This window comes from Microcebus murinus, chromosome 13 (genome assembly GCF_040939455.1).
Source record: "Microcebus murinus isolate Inina chromosome 13, M.murinus_Inina_mat1.0, whole genome shotgun sequence".
Classification (NCBI taxonomy): domain Eukaryota; kingdom Metazoa; phylum Chordata; class Mammalia; order Primates; family Cheirogaleidae; genus Microcebus; species Microcebus murinus.
Window position 1 is genome coordinate 83,500,529 of NC_134116.1, and position 25,040 is coordinate 83,525,568.

Consider the following 25,040-nt stretch of genomic DNA (forward strand, 5'->3'; position numbering starts at 1 on the left):
TAAAAACTACACGGGAAACCTTTATTAATATTTGGTGTTTCGTAACTGCATATACCTAAAGTGATGAAAATGGATTCATTCTTCATGCATTATAGTAAGATAAATGACAAAGGATAAGTCTAAATGGTAACAAAAGAAAGCATACAAAGGTAGTAGAAGGAAACATTGGTTAATATTTTTATAAGTTGTGATAAAATCTGGCATATGACTCAAAGAAATGTTAATTAAATATTGATAAAGTACACAATATAAAACCAGAATATTGTGAAAATTAGGAAGCACCATAAGTACAAAGTGAAATGCCAAATGGGACCTCTATTTGTAACTTATATGATATTACTATAACACACAAGGAAAAGCACACATCTGTGTTTATTCTAGAAAATAAGGAAGCTCTCTAGAAATAAGGAAACCATGAAAACATGGTTTCATGGCATAAGGACAAAACAGGCTATATGAAGGGTCCCTGGCTGACTTAAGATGAGATAATTGGAGCTCAAAAACAAATTTATATGGTGGTATATGAATTTACATTAAAATGTTGCAAAAATATAATTTATATGTGTTCTTTGTTTGCTGGGGCCACACCGTGATTATTATAACAATTGACAAAATTATCAAGCTTTTATCTTTGCTGATAGGTTCGTTTTATGCTCTTTTTTGAGACAGTGCCTTGCTGTTGCCAGGCTAGGGTGCAGTGGCAGATCCTACTTCAGCCTCTCATGTAGCATGGTCTGTAGGCACACACCACCATGCCTGGCTATTTAAAAAAAAATTGTACAGACAGAATCTTGCTACATTGCTCAGGTTGGTCTTGAATCCAGGCCTCAAGTGATCCTCCTGCCTCAGCCTGGGGAAGGGTTAGCATGACAGATGGAAGCCACTGTGCCTATTTTTTAATGTAATGAAGACCTCATGAGAATATGCAATTTGCAATAGAACTATGAGAACTAATACATGCAGATGATATAATAGAGTTAGAAAGCTGCTTTTTGGCAACCCTCGTCAAAATAAGTGAAATTAGAAAAATATTAATAAATGCCAAAAAATTATATGAAAGAAACAGGCAGACATTTCTTAGACTCATTGATCAATCTTAACATAAATAAAAGTGGAAAAACCAGACGTGCATCCAAATGTGCTTTCTGAATCCAGATGAGCTGGAAGTCTAAAATATAAGCTGGAAGTCTAAAAGATTGAGTACCAAACTAAAAAAAATACTTCATTAGTAATATTATATAGAACACATGCAGAAACATAATTTGGATATATTAGGTTAAATAATTACAATGCATAATTTGGATATATTAGGTTGAACAATTACAACCTAATATATTAGATTAAATAATTATAATTGTTATCCTATTAACAATTAGGTTAAATAATTAATTACAATCCAAACATAATTTGGATATATTAGGTTAAATAATTAAAATTGTAATATACAATTACAATATATAATTGTATATATACAATACATAGTTGTATATATACAATTATATAACCTAATAATTATATTAGGTTAAATAAGTACAATAATTACTATTTTCTGGTTATGTAATTAGAGGTCAGTTTGTGCTTTTTGGTTGGTTACTAAAGTTTGCTCCTAACGTAGTAATTTACACAAATAATTGCATTTTAATTATATTTGTGTATTGTTGGGTAGGAACCCATAGTCACTTCAGTCTAATTACCTCCTATTTAGTTATTTTAACCTTCCACAGAGGGAATGGTTTTCCCCTATGTTTTCCAAGTCCAGGGCGTGCAGGGTTCAAATGGCATGTGGTATGTGTTCCTTTTTTCTTTTCTGTTGCTACTACTGTGTTTCTGAGAAAATAAGACCTACCTATAAAATAAGCCCTAGCAGGATTTCTAAGCATTTGCACAATAGAAGCACTACCCGAAAAATAATACCTAGTGATGGGTGTCACTACACAGCAAATCTGCACAACCCATGCATTTTGTCGCAGAGCGATAAATAAGAGGAGCATCCCTTCTCATCTGCCCCTTGAGAGCTGTATTGCTGGACTTGAGAGATTGGGGCCAATGGTTCTTAAAGGAAATAGAATGGCAGGAAATTCAGGATGGAATTGGGGGTTTGGGGAGTTATGATGACGTTCCAGAAGAAGACAATTATATTTGAATAAATGTACATTGTTGTACCATACTTAAAAAAAAATGACACACCCCCTGAAAATAAGCCCTAGGATGTCGTCGTCGTCTTTTTTTTTTTTTTTTTTTTTTGAGACAGAGTCTCGCTTTGTTGCCCAGGCTAGAGTGAGTGCCATGGCGTCAGCCTAGCTCACAGCAACCTCAAACTCCTGGGCTCAGGCGATCCTCCTGCCTCAGCCTCCCGAGTAGCTGGGACTACAGACATGCTCCACCATGCCCGGCTAATTTATTCTCTATATATTAGCTAGTCAATTAATTTCTTTCTATTTATAATAGAGACTGGCTCTGGATCTTGCTGAGTCTAGTTTCGAACTCCTGTTGTCGAGCAACCAGCCCGCCTTGGCCTCCCAGAGTGCTAGGATTACAGGCGTGAGCCACCGCGCCCGGCCATCTTGAGGAAAAATAAATATAAGACCCTGTCTTATTTTCGTTGAAACACGGTAGAAGTTTGACTCCCGTGGCCACACTTTATTCATAGCAGGCGCTGTTGCCTGAGGGGACCGCCTCCCGTTTTCAAACTCAGGCGGCCTCTTCAAAAGTGCAGAGGTCATGAGGTCAGAAAATCTGCAATTTAAAAGTAATTGCCATTATAGTGTTTTCCATTTGGAATATCATACATATTAGTAATATATGGATATAACCTCACACACCACAGTTAAACGTGAAGGTCCTTTAGGAAGTGCCAGATCCAGAGAAGAGAGGAAGCCCTGGTGGCAGCCCTGAATGTGAGGGATCCCATCACCTGTCACTCAGGGCCCAAAGGGGGCCCTGTCCAATGCGGAGTGTGGTAACGTCCAATCAGGCGCGCAACGGAAGAGGCGGGTCTTCCACGGAGGGGCGGGGCCTTCATCTCTGGCGCCGCCCTTAAAGGCCCGTCCACGTTCCCGCTCCGTCTCCATTTCGGTGTGGGAGTTCCGGGCGCTGTGCGTGGTCGCGTCGTCCTGCGGACGCTGGAGCTCCGTGTGGAGGATGGCGGGACCCGCCGGAGGCCGGAAACTGGTGAGTGTTTCCTTCCCCGGGGCCGGCGGCGGGACCCGGGCGCCCTGTGCCGTCCTCCCAGGCGCGCCGGGCGCAGCCGCAGCCCGTGTGGCAGCTCCGAGCCCGCAGCCCGCGTCCGCCCGGACAGCGCGGCGACGCCGGGACGGGCCTCGGGGGAGGCTGCGGCTCGGGGTGCGGGGCCGCGCGCGGGAGGAGCTCGCTGGCCCGCGGGGCCGTCCTCCCTCCTGTGGACGGCGGAGCCGGGGCGCTGTGGGGACGTTAAAGGGTTCGCGGAGAAACAGGAACGGTGGGTCCGGACGGCCAGCCGCGGTGTGGGGTCCGCTCGAGGGCTTGGAGGAGAGGCTTTAGTGAGGCCACGAAGCGGTCATCCTAGTTTTCTAGCTGGTTATAGTTGTGTAGGCCCTTTTTTTGGACTGCCATGGTGGGCATTTTCTGGTTATGTAATTAGAGGTCTGTTTGTGCTTTGTCCTTGGTTAAACATAAATTTTGCTCCTAACTTGGTAATTTACACAAATAATTGCATTTTGATTATATTTCTGTATTCTTGGGTAGTAACTCACAGTAACTTTAATTACCTCCTATATAGTTATTTTAACCCTCCACAGAGGGAGTGGTTTTCCCCTATGTTTTCCAAGGCCAGGGCGTGCAGGGTTCAAATCCAGCACTGTTGCTGCAGCATAACTCTTCTTGCAGTTGAAGTAAAATCCTAAACTTCCAGTTCCTTTTCCACATTCCCAAATGCCAACTTCCCCTCAGCAATACACAATCTCATGAGCTATTATTCTTTATTGTACTGTTCAAAGAGACAGAGTATTTATTTATTTATTTTCGAGACAGAGTCTTGCTTTGTTGCCCAGGATAGAGTGCCATGGCGTCAGCCTAGCTCACAGCAACCTCAATCTCCTGGGCTCAAGCAATCCTCCTGCCTCAGCCTCCCGAGTAGCTGGGACTACAGGCATGGGCCACCATGCTCGACTAATTTTTTATATATATATTAGTTGGCCAATTAATTGCTTTGTATTTATAGTAGAGACAGGGTCTCGCTCTTGCTCAGGCTGGTTTCGAACTCCTGACCTTGAGCAATCTGCCTGCCTCGGCCTCCCAGAGTGCTAGGATTACAGGCGTGAGCCACCACGCCTGGCTGATACAGAGTATTTTAATTGTTTATTATTTTTCACAAAACAGTGGTTGTCTTTAAAAAAATTGTTTTCTCTCGCTGAAAGTTTTCCAGGAGAGGAACTCAGAATATTCTCTCTAAAATATCTTTGTGCCTCTCCTCCTTTTATCTTTCCTAGGCATAGATATCTTCTCACATTGTCTTTAGGCTGAGTTTCTTCTTTGGAGACTTTACAGGGTGATCGACTGTCAGCCACCCTCCTGTCATTTCCTGGTCGTGGGTTTCACAGCTGAGGATGACCCAGGATGCCCTCAGCAGCCATATGTCCTGGAGTGTCTAGTGAATATTAGCTCTAGATCATCTCTTTTCATAGGACTGAGGTATGGGGTAGGAGTCTCTGAGGAACAGCTTGCCTGCTGACCTCTAGCTGAGAGGTTATATCTTTTATATCCTCTTAATATATCGTTTAGCTAAAAATCTAGCTGCTTTAGACATTAAGATTTTCTTCCCCAACCCCAATTTCCATTTCTTGCAGACAAGTTGGTGGTCAGTGAATGAATTGTTGGTTTTGACTTGAAAAGACTGGCATCCTGTTCTGGATTTTCTCATACTTGTGTGGGGCTGGGGACAGTGAGAAAAACTATCCCCAAGGACAAAGTAAACCCTCCCAGCCAGGTGGTACAAGACCCTGCAAAGTAGTTTGTGCTTCAGACACACAGTGGGGTGCAGGACTGGTTCTGTGACTCCTGGGATGGTGGTCTTTTAATTATAAATCCTATGAGATTGGATTTGGCAACTCCAGGAAGTGTTCACGTATGATTGTTTAGTAAAGAAATTGTTGCGCCTGGGGCGGTGGCTCACGCCTGTAATCCTAGCACTCTGGGAAGCCGAGGTGGGCGGATTCCTGGGGTCAGGAGTTCAAAACCAGCCTAGACAAGAGCAAGACCGTCTCTACTATAAATAGAAAGAAATTAATTGGCCAACTAATATATATATAGAAAAAATTAGCTGGGCATGGTGGCGCATGCCTGTAGTCCTAGCTACTCAGGAGGCTGAGGCAGGAGGATCGCTTGAGCCAGAAGTTTGAGGTTGCTGTGAGCTAGGCTGACGCCAGGGCACTCACTCTAGCCCCAGCAACAAAGCGAGATCTGTCTCAAAAAAAAAAAACAAAAAAAAACGCTTACCCTGAAAGTTAAGTATGTGCATATTTTGCTGATAAGTCAGAAGACATAGTTGTTTTCATTAAACTAATAATATTTAAATAGTCATAGTGACCAAAATATTTACTCAAGACACATAAACCGGCCGGGCGCGGTGGCTCACGCCTGTAATCCTAGCTCTCTGGGAGGCCGAGGCGGGCGGATTGCTCAAGGTCAGGAGTTCAAAACCAGCCTGAGCAAGAGCAAGACCCCGTCTCTACTATAAATAGAAATAAATTAATTGGCCAACTGATATGTATATAAAAAATTAGCCGGGCATGGTGGCGCATGCCTGTAGTCCCAGCTACTCGGGAGGCTGAGGCAGAAGGATCGCTCGAGCCCAGGAGTGTGAGGTTGCTGTGAGCTAGGCTGACGCCACGGCACTCACTCTAGCCTGGACAACAAAGCGAGACTCTGTCTCAAAAAAAAAAAAAAAAAGAAAGACACATAAACCTGAAAAATATTTAGGCTTAGTTGTTTAATTCATGAGCATTCATTTACCTTTAAGTGTATTTGGTACCATGTAGGCAGTATAAAAACACATATATGAATGTATACATTTATGTAGACAGAATATATAACTTAACATATGTACACATGCATGCATCTAAAAGCCAAAGAAAATGAGGTAGTAATTGTAGAGGAGAGTAGAACTTTATCTCAGAGAGGAACCTGTCCACCCCTCAAGTCTTAGGGTTCCATGAGGGAAAAGCAGTGTGTTGCCTAAAAAGGTGGAATCTGTGGTGCCTTTTGACTTCACTTGTGAGATTGTTGGAAATTCAGGCTTCACCCCAGATCTCCTGAGTCAAAATCTGCATTTGAACAAGGTCTCCAGTTCCCTGCTGTACACATTGAAGTTTGAGAAGTGCCTTTTAACTCAGCATGAGTTTCTATCTGGATTATGTATACAACTAATCCTGTGTGATGAAAATGTCACACTGAAAAATGTAAATGTTTGTTAGTGCTTTGAATTTTACAACTGTATCATCAAGAAAACTATATTATCTGTGACTGGTTTTGTGTATCTTATGTCTTCTTCTTTGCTCAGAGTTAGAGAACACGTTAGACAATATTAGTGTGTCCTTTCAAACAATAGCAGTCACTCATATGAGTGAGAACCAGTACTCTCCCTCTCTCACTTCACCCGGATTCACACTGAGAACTCTTCCCATGGCCATGTTATAAATAAATGTTTTTCTTTTAGGGACTGTTGACATTCAAGGATGTGACCATAGATTTTTCCAGAGAAGAGTGGGCATGCCTGGACCCTGCCCAGAAGAATTTGTATAGGGATGTGATGTTAGAGAACTACAGAAACCTGTTTTCCCTGGGTGAGGATACATTCAAGCACAATCTGTTCCACATGGAGGATTTCATATTGTTCCCTTATAGAATTATTTCTGGGAGTTCCTCCTGGATATGAAAGACTTTCATATGCTTGTTTCTGAGGAAAACTTGGGAATTTGTTAGTGTAGAAAAAAACTCTTCAGGATGTTTTATGTTGACATTAGTCTTAACCTTTCTAGAGCTGATCTGTTTCTTTCGCTCTAGATTAGTGGTAATTTTGAAATTCAGTGGCATAAAATATTGTCATCCACACCATAACATCCCATTTTCACCATCAACTTTTAATTCACTAGTAAGGGGATAATGGATCTGAGGAGACTCAAATTTTAAAACCTTCCTAAATATTATCAAGATTCTATTATAAAATGATACTTTTTGGTTAGTTTGCTAAAATCTTCCATAACATATTCTTTTCTCTACTGAGCATAGTACTAGGTTGGTAATTGGAGAATACCAGCAAGAGTGATATAAGTTTTTTCTAATAAAACAGGTCTTGTTGTCTCTAAGCCAGACCTGATCCTCTGTCTGGAGCAAAGGAAAGAACCCTGGAGTGTGAAGAGACATGAGACAGTAGAAGAACACGAAGGTAAGTTGAAGTGAGCGAAGGAGATGACACAGGTGTTAGGTCCAAAGGTCAAAGAGGAAGCCAGACCTTAAAATATGTTGGGAAACTCTTCTCCAATGCAAAGGGTTTCTGAGCAGCCTATGTTTCTTTGTCTTGTTCTCACATTGGGTATCCGTGTTCCTTGTTCTTAAATTATCTAAGGACTTGAGTTTCCCTTCAGTGATCTCCCTTTGAGGTTACAGTGAAAACCCAAGTCTTGTTCATGGCTAATAGGGACTGCAGGATCTGACTGCTCTTCCACTGCTACTCAGGACATGGGAATATCTATGTATGTTTTGAGAAACTCTATGTTAAACCAGGATTTAGCTTCCCTTTTTGTGTCATATCTGAAATGTGTTAATGTAGTGGTGATATTGGTATTTGGTTTAGAGATTTGAGAACATAACAAGGAGAGGTTGTATGTATTCTGCTTTATGGTTTCCTATCCTGTGGAAGTATTACATGTGATTCTGCAGAAATTCATTCTGAGTAACATTATCAAACACTAAGTATCTTCCTAAATATAATAAAATGTAATGTTATTTTACTTCTAAATACTGTTTGTAGTGTGAACTGTGATTAATAATTTAAACTATGTAAGCCCAAATTTCTCAACTTTAATAGAGTTTATGGTGCTCTGCACATTTCTTAGCATAGTGTCATTGGGAAGGGTAGAGCATTGTCTAGTATGTGTCAAACTCCCATTTGCTACTTTCTTTTTTAATAAGTATCATTTTCTGATTTTTCTCTTGTTTAGTAGGAAGCTTACTAGGACTGTGCCATTCATATTAATATATGTGGATACATGTATGCACATACATAAATATGTGTGTATGTGTGTGTGACATGGACTTTTTCAGAAATAAAAGTATGACTAATTATTGTATACAATGTAATGACTTGATATGTATGCATTGTGAAATGATCAAATTAATCACATTAGCATATCTAACACTTCAGGTTTTTGTTTTGGTTATTTTTTTTATTGCAATAACAGTTAAGATTCTCAGCAGATTTTAAAATAAAAACCATTATTATCAGCTACAGTCAGAATGCTATACATTAGATCCACAAAACTCATTTACCTTATAACTGAAAGTTTGTATGCTTTGAGCAACATCTCCATTTTTGCCCACCTCAGGCCCTGGTAACCACCTCTGTATTTTCTGCTTCTGTGAGTACAACCCTTTAGGTTCCCCATGTGAGGGGAGGTCATGCAATATTTGTCTTTCTTATTTGTCTTTCTGGCTTATTTCAGTTAGCAGAATGTCTCTCAGGTGCATCTGTGTTGTTGAACTGGCTGAAAAATGTTTTTATGACCAAATGATCTATTGTGTGTATGCATATATATATGTGTGTGTGTATACCCTATTTTCTTTATTCATTCAGCAATCCAAAACATTTAGGTTGTTTCCACGTCTTTGCAATTGTGAATAATGCTGCAGTGAACATGGGAGTGCAGATATTAATATTCATTTGAGACACTGATTTTACTTCCTTTGATTATACACACAGAAGTGGGCTTGCTGAATTGTGTGGTAGCCCTGTTGCCTCTGTATTTTTTAAAGAACCTCTATACTTGTTTTGATAATGAATCTACCAAATTACAACTCATTAGTAGTGTACAGGATTTCCCTTTCTTCACATCCTTGTCAAAACTTGTCTTTTTTTGATATTAGCCATCCTAACAGGTATGAACTAATAGTGCATCATAATTTTGATTTGCAATTCCCTGATTATTGGTGATGTTGAGCACTTTTTCACATACCTGTTGGCCATTTGTGTGTTTTTATTTGGAAAATATCTTTTCAGTCTTATGCTTAGTTTTCAGTGATTTGTTACTATTATTATTACTGCTTTTGCCTTTGATTTGTATAAGTTTCTAATATAATTTGGATATTAACCTCTTATAAGCTATATGGTTTGCAAATGTTCTATCCCGATGCTTAAGTTTTCTTGTTTGCTGTGTAGAAGCATTTTAGTTTCATGCAGTCCAACTGATTTATATTTGCTTTTTTTTTTCATACTTTCAGTGTCATATCCAAAAAAATCCATTACCAACATCAGTATCAAGACAGTTTTTCATATTTTTTCCTTTCATATTTTTAAGAATTCATGTCTTGCACAAGTCTTTATTTTGAGTTAATCTTGTGGTATGGTGTATGAAAAGTGGTCCAATTTTATTCTTATGCTTGTGGATATCCAGATTTTCTAGCACCAGACTTGAAGAGACTATATGTTCTGCATTGGGTATTCTTACTGTTCTTGTCAATGTTGGTTCACCTTGTAGGCATGGACTTATTTCTGAGCTCTCTATTTTGTTCCATTGGTTGTTGTGCCATATTTAATATACATAGTATAATTTTTTATTAGTATAGTTTTGAAATGTAGTTTGAAATGAGAAAGTATCATGCCCCTAACTTTCTTCTTCCTCAAGATTACTTTGGTTATTCAGTGTCTATTGTAGTTCCATAAAAATTTTAGAATTTTTTGTTTTTCTGGAAAATTTCCTTAGAATTTTGATAGGGAGTTTATGGAAACTATAGATAACTTTGATTACACTAGTACTTTAACAGTATTCTTTGAATCTATAAACATGGGATATTTTTACACATTTATTTGTGTCTTCTATTTCTCTCATCAGTATCTTATATTTTTCAGTGTAAAGCATTTTCACCTCCTTGGCTAAATTTATTGCTAAAATTGAATATCTTGATGCTTTTATAAAGGTGATTTTTTTCACTTTTTCTTTAGTTGTTAATGTATAGAAGCACTGATATTTGTATGTTAATTTAATATTCTGCCCATTTATTGAATGAATATTTTACTTTAAACAGTTTTATTTTGTAAATTATTTATGGTTTGCTACATACAAGGTTATGATATCTACCAACAGTGACATTTTTATTTCTTTCTATTCTATTTGTACAGATTTTTTTTTTCATTTTCTTGCCTAATAGTTCTGGGTAGGATTTTCAACGCTATGTTAAAATAGAAGCATTGAACATGGGCCTAATAAAACCTTGCTGTGGCCTGTGTTCATCTGAAAGAGTTAGCACTGCTTCCAGTTTTTTTTAAGCCAGTTCCAGCAGGTAAAGGTCTTCCCTTCTTAGGTCCCCGGGCCGATGGGATCTCCTCTGGGTCTGCAGACTAAGGGGTTGCAGCTGGGTCACATTCTGCTGCTGGGCATGCAGAGAGGTGGGCCTTTAGTGTGGACCTGTTACGAGGGGCTTGGGTAGCTGTGAATCCTGTCTTACTCATGAGCCGACTGGATTGCCTTCCGGACAGTGATGTCTAGGGGAGGCACTTGCAGTTGGGTCTGCCTAGGGTGGGCCTGATATCAGGTGTATGGGTGAGTGTGGCTCCCACTTAGGATGTGAGAGGTTTCTCTGAGGTCACTGCCTGGGTCCCTTGGTGGGAATGACAGCCAAGGACTGTGGCTAAGAAGGATGGAACTGAGTCACAGAAGTGCTTCAGAGGCCACAGTGAGTATTAAGTTCTGTAGGACTGTTTTCCACGACCACAAATGGTCATGTCTTCTCAGGTCTCTGGATAGGCAGCACCACTCCACGCCATGACTGGGAGAAGTGGGAGGTGCCTACGTAGTCACTTCATAACTCTCAGTGGCACCAAGTTGAGTGGGCCAGTTCCTGTTCTCTAGCTAAGACCAGGGTTTCCCAAGTTTGCCACACGAATTACAACCTTTCCTTTTAAAATGACCCTCCTTGGTCCAGGGCTTTCTCAGGGTTTTACAGCCTTCTCTCTGGATCCTGAAGCTCTCATAAAAGCACTTTTTAGATGTGGTCTCACTGTATCACCCAGGCTCATCTCCAGTTGCTGGGCTGAAGTGATCTTCTCACCTCAGCTTCTGAGTAGCTGAGATCACAGGTGTGAGCCACTGTGCTGGGCTGTCATAAAGGCAGTTTTTTCATAGGTGGCTCGTGAAGTGTTTGTTGCTATAGGGGGAGATAAACAAGCAGAGGGCTTTTCTTCTACCATCTTGCTGATTTCACACTGTATGTTTTCACTTGCTATTTTGTTCTATGTTACATTTTTTATAATTTTAGATTGAAAAATTCAGAGCAATATCCTAGAATTTCACATTATGGAAGAGGTAAATTAGATAATTCGTAGGCATCCATATTTACTTGAAAATTTGAGTTTACTGCAGGCAAAAAGGAATCATTATAATTGACATCTATGGCCATCCCACCTTGTAAGCACCTAATCTTGTCTGATCTCGGAAGCTAAGCTGGGTTGGGCCTGGTTGGTACTTGGATGGGAGAATTTTCATCCACTTTTTTCTGCCTACATCTAAATTATAATTTTCCTCACATGTTTATTTTACATAGCAGTGACTCTCATCATATTTTACAAACTTTATGTTTTACTTTATTTTCAAATATAAGCTTCTCTTTGCTGCCAAAGACTGAATTACAGCATTTTCAGTTTTTTTAAGAATAGCGTCAATATAGCAACAACATAATAAAAATTATCTTTAATGTTTTTAAATGCTGATTAAAATTTTCTGATTAGATCCTTTTATTAATGACTGTAACACATTTTCTGTGAAATTTTATTACCATATGTAGCATACCAGTGATTCAAAAATGCCTGCACAAAATGCAGTCACACTTGAACATTGTAGTTATCTGGAAAAAAATCACTTTTACTGGTAAAGCAATGTTTCACACAGAATTTTATGTCTCAGCATTTCTTTTGTTCTTCTTTTGCAGTCCATATCACTGTGTTTGTTTTTTAGACCTTGGGTTTTTTGTGTGTTTCCTTTCACTGTTGTATTAAAATTTCGGATGAAATTGCAACACTTTTAAGTCCATGTTAGGTTAAATAAAATACGAATGCGCCATGTGTATCAGAAACGACACGTGTGTGTTTGTCCCCGTAAACTACCCCGGGTGTCTCCAGCTGCGCGCTCCTTTCCCGGCCGGTTTCGGGTCCCCGTGCTGTGGGCGCGGTCACGACAGTCTGGGTGAGCGCCGAGGTCGGTCCGCGGGAGAGGGTCGCGGAGCAGCGAGGGGCCCCGCGCCGTCGCGGGGCTAGGGAGCGGGTGCGGAGCCTGAGCGGCCGGGCGGGAGAGCAGGGGGGGGGGGAAGAGGAGCGGGCGGGACGGGGCTGCGGGGACGGGGCTGCGCCGCCCGTTTGCCGCGGTCGGTGGGTGCTTCGCGTTGGCGACCGGCTACAAAGTGAGACTCTGTCTCAAAAAAAAAAAATTCTTGATCATTAACTATGCCCTCCACTTTGTTATTGATATCACTAATCATATATTTTTACATTCTATACCCATGAACAGAGGTTTAGTGGTATATTATGTTTTTGTCTTCAAGTTTTAAACTATGACTAAAAGTATTTTTTCTACTGTCATTATAATACTACACAATTTTACTTAAGTGTACTTATGTGATTTTCCAAAGAGAGTTATTTGTTTTTCTATGCATTTGTGTTGTTTTCTATTTTCAGTGCAAAGAGCTTTCTTTGGCATGTTTTTGTGGGGCAGGTCTAGTGGTGATAAAGTTTTCCAGATTCTAATTATCTTTTTATGTCTATATTTTTGTTTTTTTAAATGGGCAGTTTGCTGGATATAGTGTTTCTGCTTTGAAGTGTTTTTTTGTTTTTATTTTTGTTTTTTCAGAAAGAGTCTCGCTTTGTTGCCCAGGTCAGAGTGAGTGCCGTGGCATCAGCCTAGCTTACAACAACCTCAAACTCCTGGGCTCAAGTGATCCTACTGCCTCAGCCTCCCGAGTAGCTGGGACTAAAGGCATGTGTCACCATGCCTGGCTAATTTTTTCTATAAATATTAGTTGGCCAATTAATTTCTTTCTGTATATAGTAGAGACGAGATCTCACTCTTGCTCAGGATGGTTTTGAACACCTGACCTAGAACAATCCGCCTGCTTCGGCCTCCCAGAGTGCTAGAATTACAGGCGTGAGCCACAGTGCACAGCCTGTTTGAAGTTTGTATTCTATTAGCAACTGACAAATCATTTTTGTCCTGCAGCTTTTAAGATTTTCTCTTTGTGTGAAACTTTCAGAACTTTGCTTATAACCTGCCTTGTTATGGGTGCATTGCTGTTTCTGCTAGCTTAAGTATGTTGAGTTTCTTGAATTTTTTATGTCTTTATTCCTACAAAGATTTCTCCATCAAATCTTTTATTAGCGTTTGCTTCAGCTAGACAATTTAATTTGCTTCTCTTTATGAGATTTTATTCTTTGATATTCTAATTTTCCTGATTTCATTTATTAGTATGGTTCCCATGTCACTCATTAAGCATCATTTACATGGGTTTATTTTATTTTATTTTATGTTTCTTTAATATTAGAGAAAGGGTCTTGGTCAGCCATCCTTGGTTGAGTGCCGGGGCATCATCATACCTCACTTGTAACCTCAAATTCCTGGGGTTAAGCAATTCTCCTGACTCAGCCTTTCCAGTAGCTGGGACTAGCAGTGTGCACAAACATGCCAGGTAATTTTTTTATGCTTAGTAGAGACAGGGTCTCACTCTTGTGCAGGCCAATCTCTAACTTCCAACCTGAGGTGATCTTCCCACCTTGGCCTCCCAGAGTGCTAGGATTCGAGGTGTCAACTGCTTGACTCTGCTGGTATGTTTATTTTTATTTTATTCTGGTTAATGTATACATTTCCATTCCTTTGTGGTTTATTTCTGATTCTTTTGTTTCTTTGACTGGGCTATGTTATCTTGATATTTTGTTTGTGTTGTGATCTCTGGTTGAGATTTGACAATCAACAAAAAGCCACCTTTCATAAACTTTATCAAGTAGCTTTTTCTTGGGAAACTGAAGAGAATTGACTGTACTAGAGATAGAAGAAGCCTCAAATCTGTTCTCAACAGTTTCTTCTGTGGAATTTTGTGTTTATTTTCCAGTTGAAGTAGTTTTCCCACATTTCTTTGGAAGAGCCTGTCATTTGCTACACCTGTTCCCTGTATGTGGTATTGAAGTTCCTATGCTGCTGTAACAATCTTTTTACCTTTGGTTTCAGAATACCCATTCTGTCCTTCAATTGATAGCACCATTTTTTGAAGCACTGTGTGTTACGGTAGATGGAAAACAGTCTTTGTATGGCCGCCAAAAGCCAGAAGGATAGTCAAGGCTGTCACTATTTTTTTTCTCTTTTGAGAGAAAAACTGGGGTTTGAGAATTTACTTTTTTTTTTTTTTTTTTTTTGAGACAGATTCTCGCTTTGTTGCCCAGGCTAGAGTGAGTGCCGTGCCGTCAGCCTAGCTCACAGCAACCTCAAACTCCTGGGCTCGAGTGATCCTTCTGCCTCAGCCTCCCGGGTAGCTGGGACTACAGGCATGCGCCACCATGCCCGGCTAATTTTTTTATATATATATCAGTTAGCCAATTAATTTCTTTCTATTTATAGTAGAGACGGGGTCTCGCTCTTGCTCAGGCTGGTTTTGAACTCCTGACCTTGAGCAATCCGCCCGCCTCGGCCTCCCAAGAGCTAGGATTACAGGCGTGAGCCACAGCGCCCGGCCGAGAATTTACTTTTATATGCACCATGCTGTATTAAGGAGGAAAGGTCATGATGATGAAATACAACTTTTCTGTCTCTTCTATGTGAGTCATGGCATTGTGCTCACCTGGTGTGCTGGAAACTCTCACCTGGCAATTAGAATTTCCATCAAGGCAATTTGTTCAGCAAAAGTTTTTTATAGTTATTTTTCTAAAAGAGATTTAGGACCTGTATATTGTGTTATGTCATCTTGCTAATGTGTTATGTATAATTTTACATGTTGAATTTGCAATGTATATTATTCTGATTAAGTATAAAAAGACATAAGTGGAATAATTGTTATTTTTCAAACCTTTTATAGGTAAAGAATGTGGGGACTACTTTAACCAATGCCCATGTATTATTGAACATAAGAACATTCATGATGGACAGAAACCTTCAAAATGGAAACAGTGTGATAAAGTAGTTAAATGTTGTTCAAGCCTTGCTAATTATAACACAGTTCATACTGGAGAGGAACCCACCCAATGTGAAAAATTTGGCCAATCTTTTAACTGGCAATCATCCTTGACTAAACGTAGGAAAATTCAAACAGGTGGAAAACCCTACCAATGTGAAGAATGTGGCAAAGCCTTTCATTGGTTCTCACAACTTATTATGCATGTGAGAATTCATACTGGAGAGAAACCCTACAAATGTGATGAATGTGGCAAAGCATTTCGTTTGCGTTCATACCTTACTTCACACAAGAGAATTCATACTGCAGAGAAACCCTACAAATGTGATGTATGTGACAGATCCTTTGCAAGGATCTCATACCTCTACACACATAAAAGAATTCATACTGGAGAGAAACCCTACAAATGTGAAGAATGTGGCGAAGCCTTTAAACAGCTTTCACGGTTTTCTGAACATAAAATAATTCATACTGAGGAGAAACCCTACAAATGTGAAGAATGTGACAGAGCGTTTAAATATCAGTCACGCTTTTATGAACATAAAAGAATTCATTCTGGACAGAAAACCTACAAATGTGAACAGTGTCATAGGGTCTTTAAACAGTACTCATATCTTAGTCAACATAAAAGAATTCATACTTTAGAGAACCCCTACAAATGTGAACAATGTGACAGAGCCTTTATATGGTCCTCATACCTCTCTAGACATAAAAGAAGTCATACTGGAGAGAAACCCTACAAATGTGACGAATGTGGCAAAACCTTTAACTGGTTCTCACAACTTACGATGCATAAGAGAATTCATAGTGGAGAGAACCCCTACAAATGTGAAGAATGTGGCAGAGCCTTTAAACAGTTTTCAAATCTTCATGTACATAAAAGAATTCATACTGGAGAGAAACCCTACAAATGTGATATATGTGGCAAAGCCTTTACTCGGTTTTCACGTGTTAGTATGCATAAGAGAATTCATACTGGAGAGAAACCCTATAAATGTGAAAAATGCGATAGAACCTTTACACAGTACTCCAACCTTTCTATACATAAAATAATTCATACTGGAGAAAAACCCTATAAATGTCAAGAATGTGACAGATCCTTTAGATGGCAATCATACCTCTCTAAACATAAAAGAATTCATATTGGAGAAAAGCCCTAGAAATGTGAACAATTTCGCAAAGCCTTTAAACAGTTTGCACATCTTTATGTGCATAAAAGAATTCCTACTGGAGAGAAACCATACAAATGTGAAGAATGTGACAAAGCCTTTAATTGACACTCATACATTTCTGCACATAAAAATTCATACACAAGTAACCTTACAAATGTTAGAATGCAGAAAAATTTTTAAATATTGCTCAAGGTTTTCCATTCATAAGATCATTCATACAGGAGAGAAACCCTGGAAGTATAAAGAAGGTGGGAAAGCCTTTACCTGATGCTGTTACTTCACTATACATGAGCACAATCTTAGAAATATAAACCAAGTGGGAGATCTTTTAATAACTTTAACTGGTTGTTTATATCTCAATAGCAGACAGTCATGGTGGGTAACAGTGATAGAAATGTACCACTGTCAAAATATCTTTCAGAAAGTAAAAGTCTGCATAAAATAGTACAGTTTTAACGTATTATGTAATACATACTTTTATCAAATATCTTATTGTGTATAGGATAATTTACATTAGAACCAAACTTTCCGGCATTTGCTCAAAGTTTATTTAAAGTCAGTGTATCTGGAGTGGAGAGAAACTCTACAAATGTCATAAATGCAGAAAAACATTTCTTCAAAAAACAGACCTTGGAAAACACCAGAGTTTATACTAAAAGATATTTTCCAGATGGTACAATGTGAAAAAATATTTAATCAAAAATCACGTCTAGATAAAAATTAGAGGTTATCTGGTAGAAAGAATTAAGGCCCCAATACTCAGAAATTACTCAAAAGGACAATGTTGTTTATAGAGAATAATCCAAAGTTAAAGTAGATAGAAGGTTTATGTGTATATATGTTTAAAAGGAGGAGATTGATTAATGGTGGGTTACAATTACATAAAAAATATTGATGCAAATTACTTAGAATTAATTGATACCTTCATTAGAGTTTTATAAAAATGTCAAGTTTTGCTCCATCAAAACTGAAAATTTCTTTTTATATTATGTGGGAATCATGAATATACTCTTCTGAGGAATATTAAGGACACAGAAATGTAACATGTCGAGAGTCTAACTGTAAAATTAATCCGTGTGATTAACTTGTGAGAGCATTGTAAGTGATTCAGAGATAGGTGTGTAGATTAATATTCTTATGCATTATAATTAGAAACCTCTTTTGAATTTTAGAAGTAAATAGTTTTACCAGTTCCGTTAAGGTAATTTAGGTAGTAAAATATTGTATGTGCAATGCTTTTTAAAACAGTATTGTCAACTTAATTTCTTTAAATAGAACAATATTGTGTTTAATTTGTAAAGACTGTTGTGCAAAAATGAAGTATAGTGATGACACCAACGTAAACCTATCCACCCTTATTCAAGATTGTAGGTACCAGATGGTACTAATTTATTATTGGGGAACATAGCAGAGTAACATCTCCAGTGTCTTTTATTCCAGTAGGCCTTAGAGTACAAATAATATTAAGGATATTATTTCTATAGGTTATGTTTTTATTGTTTATGTAACTAAAGGTTCATTATAATGGCTATAATGAAGGTTTATGAGAGTACTATCAAGATGCACATGTTTCTCAGTCCTGAATGACTATTTGCAAAATTTAATCCTACGCTTTTCTTTTGAACATGTGGCCACTGTGGTCTCCAAAACGGACACATACTTTTATTTTTCATTTACATGGAATGAAATACAGAATTGTCTCATGATAAAGAAAACTTAAGTTGTAAGAGTATTATAGAAAAAGGTTTTTTTGTGTGTGCATATCTTGTTTTGAGAAAAAAATATTTTGGAATCATACAGATAGTTTCGAAAGTCTTCATAATTTATTAGCAAAGTAGAAACCTCAAAGAGTCTGTATGTATATATTCTGTTTTACAGTAAATTCATTTCTCTAAAGTTTTTTGGCTCCTGTTTGAAAATGTCACTATGAATATTGTTTGACTTTAATTGTCTCTTACTCATGGTACACCTAATACATGACTTTTTTCTACAGTTAATGAAGTGCTTTTATTTGGACTTGTCTGAGATTATAATAATTATTTTTATTAAATTGAATGTACTGACAATATAAGTAGAAGATATAAGTACTTCCACAATGAGTATATTAAGTTGAATTTGCACATTTTTTCTTCTAAATTGGAGAATCCTATTTGAGCTAATTTTTTTTCAGTTATTGTTTTACTTTTTATAATTGGCATGACTATGCTGATTGACACTTATTGGGGAAATTTTTTCAGGTAGAACAGGGGCGGCTTGATGACTCACGGTTTGGTTTATTTTGGCATTTTTGTTAAGTGTGCGAACATAAGATAGTACTAGGTGTTTCATAGATGCTGCATGTTTATCAGTAAGTATTCCTGTTTGTGGCTCTATGTAAGAGAGAAAATGGCCGCACATAGCAATGACACTGATTCTTCATACAGAAAGAGGACTCCTCTTCCTGGTCCACACATGTATCTCAGCGCTTCTCTTTTCTGTGTTACTGCTAACAGCTTTCTCACTGTTGTCTCCACCCCACGTGATTTCCCAAAGTACATTTTAGGTTTTGATGGGAAGTTTGGAATTTTTTCAATATGGTAAAAATTTGTTTTTATCTGGAGAGTTTCAGAGCATTTGTAGGTATAAATAAAAATTTCTAATCTTTTAATTGTGAGAAGAAAGATGCAGTATCCATGGACCAGAGGGTTCAATTAGGCAGTTAGCTTTGTTTGTAGAAGAAAAATGTTACTAGCTCCTAACAAAAATTGTGGTAGATATTAGACTAGGTGGAGCATTAATAACAGTGGGGCTTAACATAAATTGTTTGTAAAGAAGCATCATAAATTGGATATTTCTTAAGTTTAAACCTATTTTAGGAATAAAATCTTCAGAGCGTTTTATAATGGTAAGTGCATCCTTTAACAGCTTATACGATGGAGATAAATAGGTAGGCATATGTTTCATACAGTGAGGAAACAAATATAAAATGATCCTATCTGAATGGCTTCCACAAAACCGTAATGAAAGTGGAGGTAGTAGTATGTCATAAAGTTTAGTTTTTGGTATATACTACAGCTGTACTATGTTACAGTGCACAATTCATAATTGCAAAGATGTGGAAACAGCCCAAATGGCAATCAAAATACTAGTGGATTAATAAGATGTGTTATATATATACCATGGAGTACTATTCAGCTATAAGAAACAATGGTGATATAGAACCTCTTGTATTTTCCTGGATGGAGCTGTAACTAGGTGTCCTCAAACTTTTTAAATGGGACAGGTTCACTGTCCCTCAGACCGTTTGAGGGCCGTTGGAGAGTGCAGTGCACATTCCACACATGCGCACTGTGGGCCGGGGATTAGTCTGATGCTAAGCTGGACAGGCAGCATCGGCAAAAACACCCGACAGGCCAGGTAAACGTCCTTGGCGGACCACATGTGGCTCATGGGCTGTAGTTTGTAGAACCCTGCATAACCCATTTTGGTAATTGATAAATCCTAAGAATGGAAATATAAGCACGACATGTACTCACAAGAAAATTGGTTTCACTGATCAACATCTAAGTAGACATAAAGGAATAACATTTATTGGGTGTCAGGCAGGTGGGACGGGGAGGATGGGATGCACATATACATATATGATGAGTGTGATATGCACCGTCTCAGGGATGGACAGGCTTGAAGCTCTGACTCCAGGGGGTGTGGGGGGTGGGGGAAGAGGAGGAAGGCAACTCACATGTCATAAACATTTATATCCCCATAATATGCTGGGAAAAAAGATAAAATTTAAAAATATATATGCAGATCTGTATGTGCTAAAAATAAAGAATACCTGAAATATATCAATAAAGCCTTAAATAAGACTGGGCGTGGTGGCTCATGCCTTATAATCCTAGCACTCTGGGAAGCTGAGGTAGGCGGATCGCTAAAGGTCAGGAGTTGGAAATCAGGCTGAGCAAGAGTCAGACCCCATTTCTACTAAAAATAGATAGAAATTAATTGGACAACTAAAAATATATAGAAACAATTATCCTGGCATGGTGGCACATGCCTGTAGTCCCAGCTTCTTGAGAGGCTGAGGCAGAAGGATTGCTTGAGAACAGGAGTTTGAGGTTGCTGTGAGCTATGCTGACTCCACAGCACTGTAACCTGGCCAACCAACAGAGTGAGACTCTGTTTCAAAAAAAAAAAAGACTTAAACAGATAGTGCATATTAATCTTGAATAGGAAAAGTCAATAATATAAACAAGTCATTTATCCATAAGCTAACATCAACGTTGTATTTCATCTCATATCAGATTCTATCATGTTTTTTTAAAATACATTTATTAATCAATATTAGCACATTAAATGAATCTATATATTGCTACTCAGAGCAATTTACAAAATTCCAGAATGCATCATAGAACTGAACAGCAACAATGAGTATAACAATGTGCATAGTGGTGAAGCTTAACACCTTGATACAGTTTTATGATCTGCAGGAAATTTTGAATAATGATTCCTGAAACAATCAATTGTAATTTTACCTGAAACTTTTACAAAACAAGGCCAAAGTCTCTTTTTTAAATTTTCGGTTTTTTTTTTTTTTAAAAACACACAGTTTTCTCACTGTAGTAACTTGGACATGTGCAACTGTCAGCAGAGATAAAAACACAAAAGTATGAGGAATCTCACCTTCATGCAGCTATCAGTTAAAGATTACATATTCTGGAATGATTTTACACCAAAAATATGTCCATAATAACTTGCTCTCATAGGGATGCGTCGAAAATTTAAAAGTTGAAAATGAGTGAAAGAAGATTAAGTGTGTGGTTCTGACACCCCCCTCCACGCTGAGCACCGTGGCAACACTGACTCATCACACAGCAACGGAGGAGGGAGCCATGATGCCAAGTTACTGCATAATTAGAGACATTGTGTGAAACGGGGCTTCTGGGTATTGTTTACAAAATATTGTGCACCATTTGGCAGTAGTTTGTCAGTTAACTTGTGTCACCGCCATCTGCAACAGCATCTACTGGATGGAGAAGATTTCACAGAAGACTTAGTTACATTTTTATCTTCAGAGTGAATTTCTGTCAGGTTTTTTTTAAAGCTAGCAATGATTTTGCAAAGTGTACGTGGAAGAACAAACGTGAGAATTGCTAAAATCCCTGCAAAATAAACACGATAAGGGATTCGAACACATTAAAATATTCTACAGTTAAAGTAGTGTGGTACTGATATAAAAATAGGCAAGTAGATCACGATAGTAGAAATTTCAGAAATATGTCAAAGTGCATAAGAGAAGAAAAGATATACAATAAAAACTACACAGGGGAAACTTTTATTAATATTTAGTGTTTGATAGCTGCATATGCCTAAAGTGATGAAAATGGATTCATTCTTCACACACTATAGGAAGATAAATGACAAAGGACAAGTCTAAATGGTAGAAAGAAGCATGCACATAGAAGAAAACATTGGTTAATATTTTTATAATGTGTGATAAAAAATCTGGCATATCACTCAAATGTTAATGAAAGATTGATAAAGTACACAATATAAAACCAGAATATTGTGAAAATTAGGAAGCACCATAAGTAGAAAGGGAAATGCTAAATGGGACCTGTATTTGTAACATATGATACTACTATAACACACAAGGAGAAGCACACATCTGTGTTCATTCAGGAAAATAAGGAAACTCAAAACATTGTTTCCTGGCATAAGGACAAAGGAGGCAATATGAAGGGTCCCTGACTGACCTAAGATGAGACAATTGGAGCTCAAAAACATCTCTATAGTGGTATATGAAATTCCATCAAAAAATGTTGGAAAATGTAATTTATATGTGTTGTTTGTTTGCTGGGGCCACACCGTAGTTATGACAATTGACAAACGTTTCAAGCTTTTATTTTTCCAGTAGGCTGTTTTTTTCTCTCTTTTTGAGACAGTGTGTCCCTGTTTCCAGGCTAGGGTGCAGTGGCAGATCCTACTTCAGCCTCTCATGTAGCATGGTCTGTAGGCACACACCACCATGCCTGGCTATTTAAAAAAAAATTGTAGAGACAGAATCTTGCTACATTGCTCAGGTTGGTCTTGAATCCAGGCCTCAAGTGATCCTCCTGCCTCAGCCTGGGGAAGGGTTAGCATGACAGATGCAACTCACTATGCCTATTTTTTAATGTAATGAAGACCTCATGAAAAAATGCAATTTGCAATAGAACTATGAGAACTAATACATGCAGAGGATATAATAGAGTTAGAAAGCTGCTTTTTTGCAACCCTCGTCAAAATAAGTGAAATTAGAAAAATATTAATGCCAAAAAATTACAGGCAGACATTTCTTAGACTCATTGATCAATCTTAACATAAATAAAAGTGGGAAAACCAGACGTGCATCCAAATGTGCTTTCTGAATCCAGATGAGCTGGAAGTCTAAAATACAGAGTAACTTTGAAAGATTGAATACCAAACTAGAAAAAATACTTAGTGATATTATATTTACCACATGTAGAAACATAATTTGTATATATTAGGTTAAATACAATCAATGGCATGGGTTTATTTTTTCTTTTCTTTTGCTACTGCTTTGTTTCCTTGAAAATAAGACCTACCCATAAAATAAGCCCTAGCAGGATTTCTAAGCATTTGTGCAATGTAAACCCTCACCATAAGACCTGGTGATGGGCGTGGCTACATAGCGCATTTGCACAACCCATGCATTTCGTGGAGGGGGAAAGAAGACCAGCAGCCCTTCTCATCTGCCCCATGAGAGCTCTGTGGCTGGACATGAGATATTGGGACCAATTGTTTTTTGGTTTTTTTTGAGACAGAGTCTCACTTTGTTGCCCAGGCTAGAGTGAGTGCCGTGGCGTCAGCCTAGCTCACAGCAACCTCAAACTGCTGGGCTCAAGCAATCCGGCAGCCTCAGCTTCCCGAGTAGCTGAGACTACAGGCATGTGCCACCATGCCCGGCTAATGTTTTCTATATATATTAGTTGCCCAATTAATTTCTTTCTATTTATAGTAGAGATGGGGTCTAGCTCTTGCTCAGGCTGGTTTTGAACACCTGACCTCAAGCAGTCCACCCGCCTCGGCCTCCCAGAGTGCTAGGATTACACGTGTGAGCCACCTCGCCAGGCCAGGGGCCCAATTGTTCTTAAAGGAAATAGAGTCCTAAGAAATTCAGGTTTGAATTCAAGGTTTGGAGAGTTATGAAGTTCCAGAAGCAGACGACTTAAGTATATTTGAATCAGTGTAGATTTTTGTAGCGTACTTAAAAAAATAACACATCCCCTGAATATAAGCCCTAGGATGTCTTCTTGAAGAAAAATAAATATTAATAGCCTGTCTTATTTTCTGGGAGACAGGGTAGAAACTTTCATTCCTGTGGCCACACTTTATTTATAGCAGGTGCTGCTGCCTGAAGGGGTCACCTCCGGTTTTCAAACTCAGGCTGCCTCTTCAAAATCCATAGGATAGTGTTATAGTCCAAAGTGCAAGAAAAGACCATCTTAGAAATTGAATTGGGCCAAATTGTGAGTCTATTTACTGGCCAGGACTACTCTTGTCCTGCAGAGTGGCAGGCACAGAAAGTAGTAATGAGAATGGAAAAGCAGCCCCCTTTTAAAGTCAAAAAACACACTCTAAAAATCTGAGTAGCAAGCACTTTTACAGAAGCGAGAGAAAGCATCAATCTTACAATCTTATCTTGTTTTAGCACAATGGGGGGTTGGAGCCTTGAGATGGGTTTTGTAGGAATCGCCCACCGCAGATTTAGCCCAGAGGATGCCCCTGAGGTATCCTAATTTATAGACAACATCAATCTTAGTTGAAGTACATCCTCCATTCCGTGATCTAAGCCAGAACGCATTCCACTGTGTACACGAAGCATGTCAGGTGCCTCAGGGGTCCAGGGCACTTTGACCCTGGCCTAAAGGCTATATTTTGTGGGCAGTTGTGCCATGCACCACCACCCTTCTCCTTAGTTTCTAAACTTAGTCACACTAGCAGAGTCAGGATGGCGGGTGTGGAGTCAGATAAGGGTCAACTGAAAATTTCCTACTCTCCTAAGCAAGCAAGCAAACAAGCCTAATACAGAAGGTAACAGCTTCTTATTGGCTATTTATTGGCCCTAGGCCCTAACATTCCTTGCTGTTTTTTTTTTTTTTTTAGGAGAGGTCAAATCATTGATTCTTTGTCATTTGTGTCACAAACGTGCTGATAATGGGTTTGAAGAACCATCAGCTTAACCGGCTGAATCCTCTGCTTAATATAGGATGTCAAACAGTTAATGATGCTGGGTCCAATTAACAACACCAACAGGAGAAGGATAATTGGTCCTGCTATAGCTAAGAAGAGTGTTGTCCGCCACAGGGACCAGGAAAATAAGTTTTTATAGCAATTATTGTTTTTTGTTTTTTTACTTCTAAAAGAATTTTTATTTATAAAAGTACAGTTTCAGAAGGTAACAGACAGTAGCATGAGACTAATCTTTATATAGGC

The 25,040-nt window shown here is 38.6% G+C and overlaps 1 protein-coding gene across 1 annotated transcript; it reads left to right on the forward strand.

Moving 5' to 3' along the window:
* The first annotated feature begins 1,729 nt into the window (after positions 1–1,729).
* LOC105871912 (uncharacterized) lies at positions 1,730–24,936 on the forward strand. The gene is made up of 6 exons (XM_076009400.1): positions 1,730–1,785; positions 2,975–3,518; positions 6,692–6,818; positions 7,325–7,420; positions 15,298–16,343; positions 24,814–24,936. Exons 1-6 carry the CDS (start codon positions 1,730–1,732, stop codon positions 24,934–24,936), a joined length of 1,992 nt encoding a protein of 663 aa, XP_075865515.1.
* Positions 24,937–25,040: the final 104 nt, after the last annotated feature.

What these genes read in the sequence shown, in the direction of transcription:
- LOC105871912 (XM_076009400.1), top strand. Translation starts at nt 1,730, where the DNA reads ATGGTTTTCCCCTATGTTTTCCAAGTCCAGGGCGTGCAGGGTTCAAAT. An exon ending in GGCTTGGAGGAGAGGCTTTA is followed by an intron (nt 3,519 to 6,691) that starts GTGAGGCCACGA and finishes TTTTTCTTTTAG; the next exon opens with GGACTGTTGACATTCAAGGA. An exon ending in GACAGTAGAAGAACACGAAG is followed by an intron (nt 7,421 to 15,297) that starts GTAAGTTGAAGT and finishes AACCTTTTATAG; the next exon opens with GTAAAGAATGTGGGGACTAC.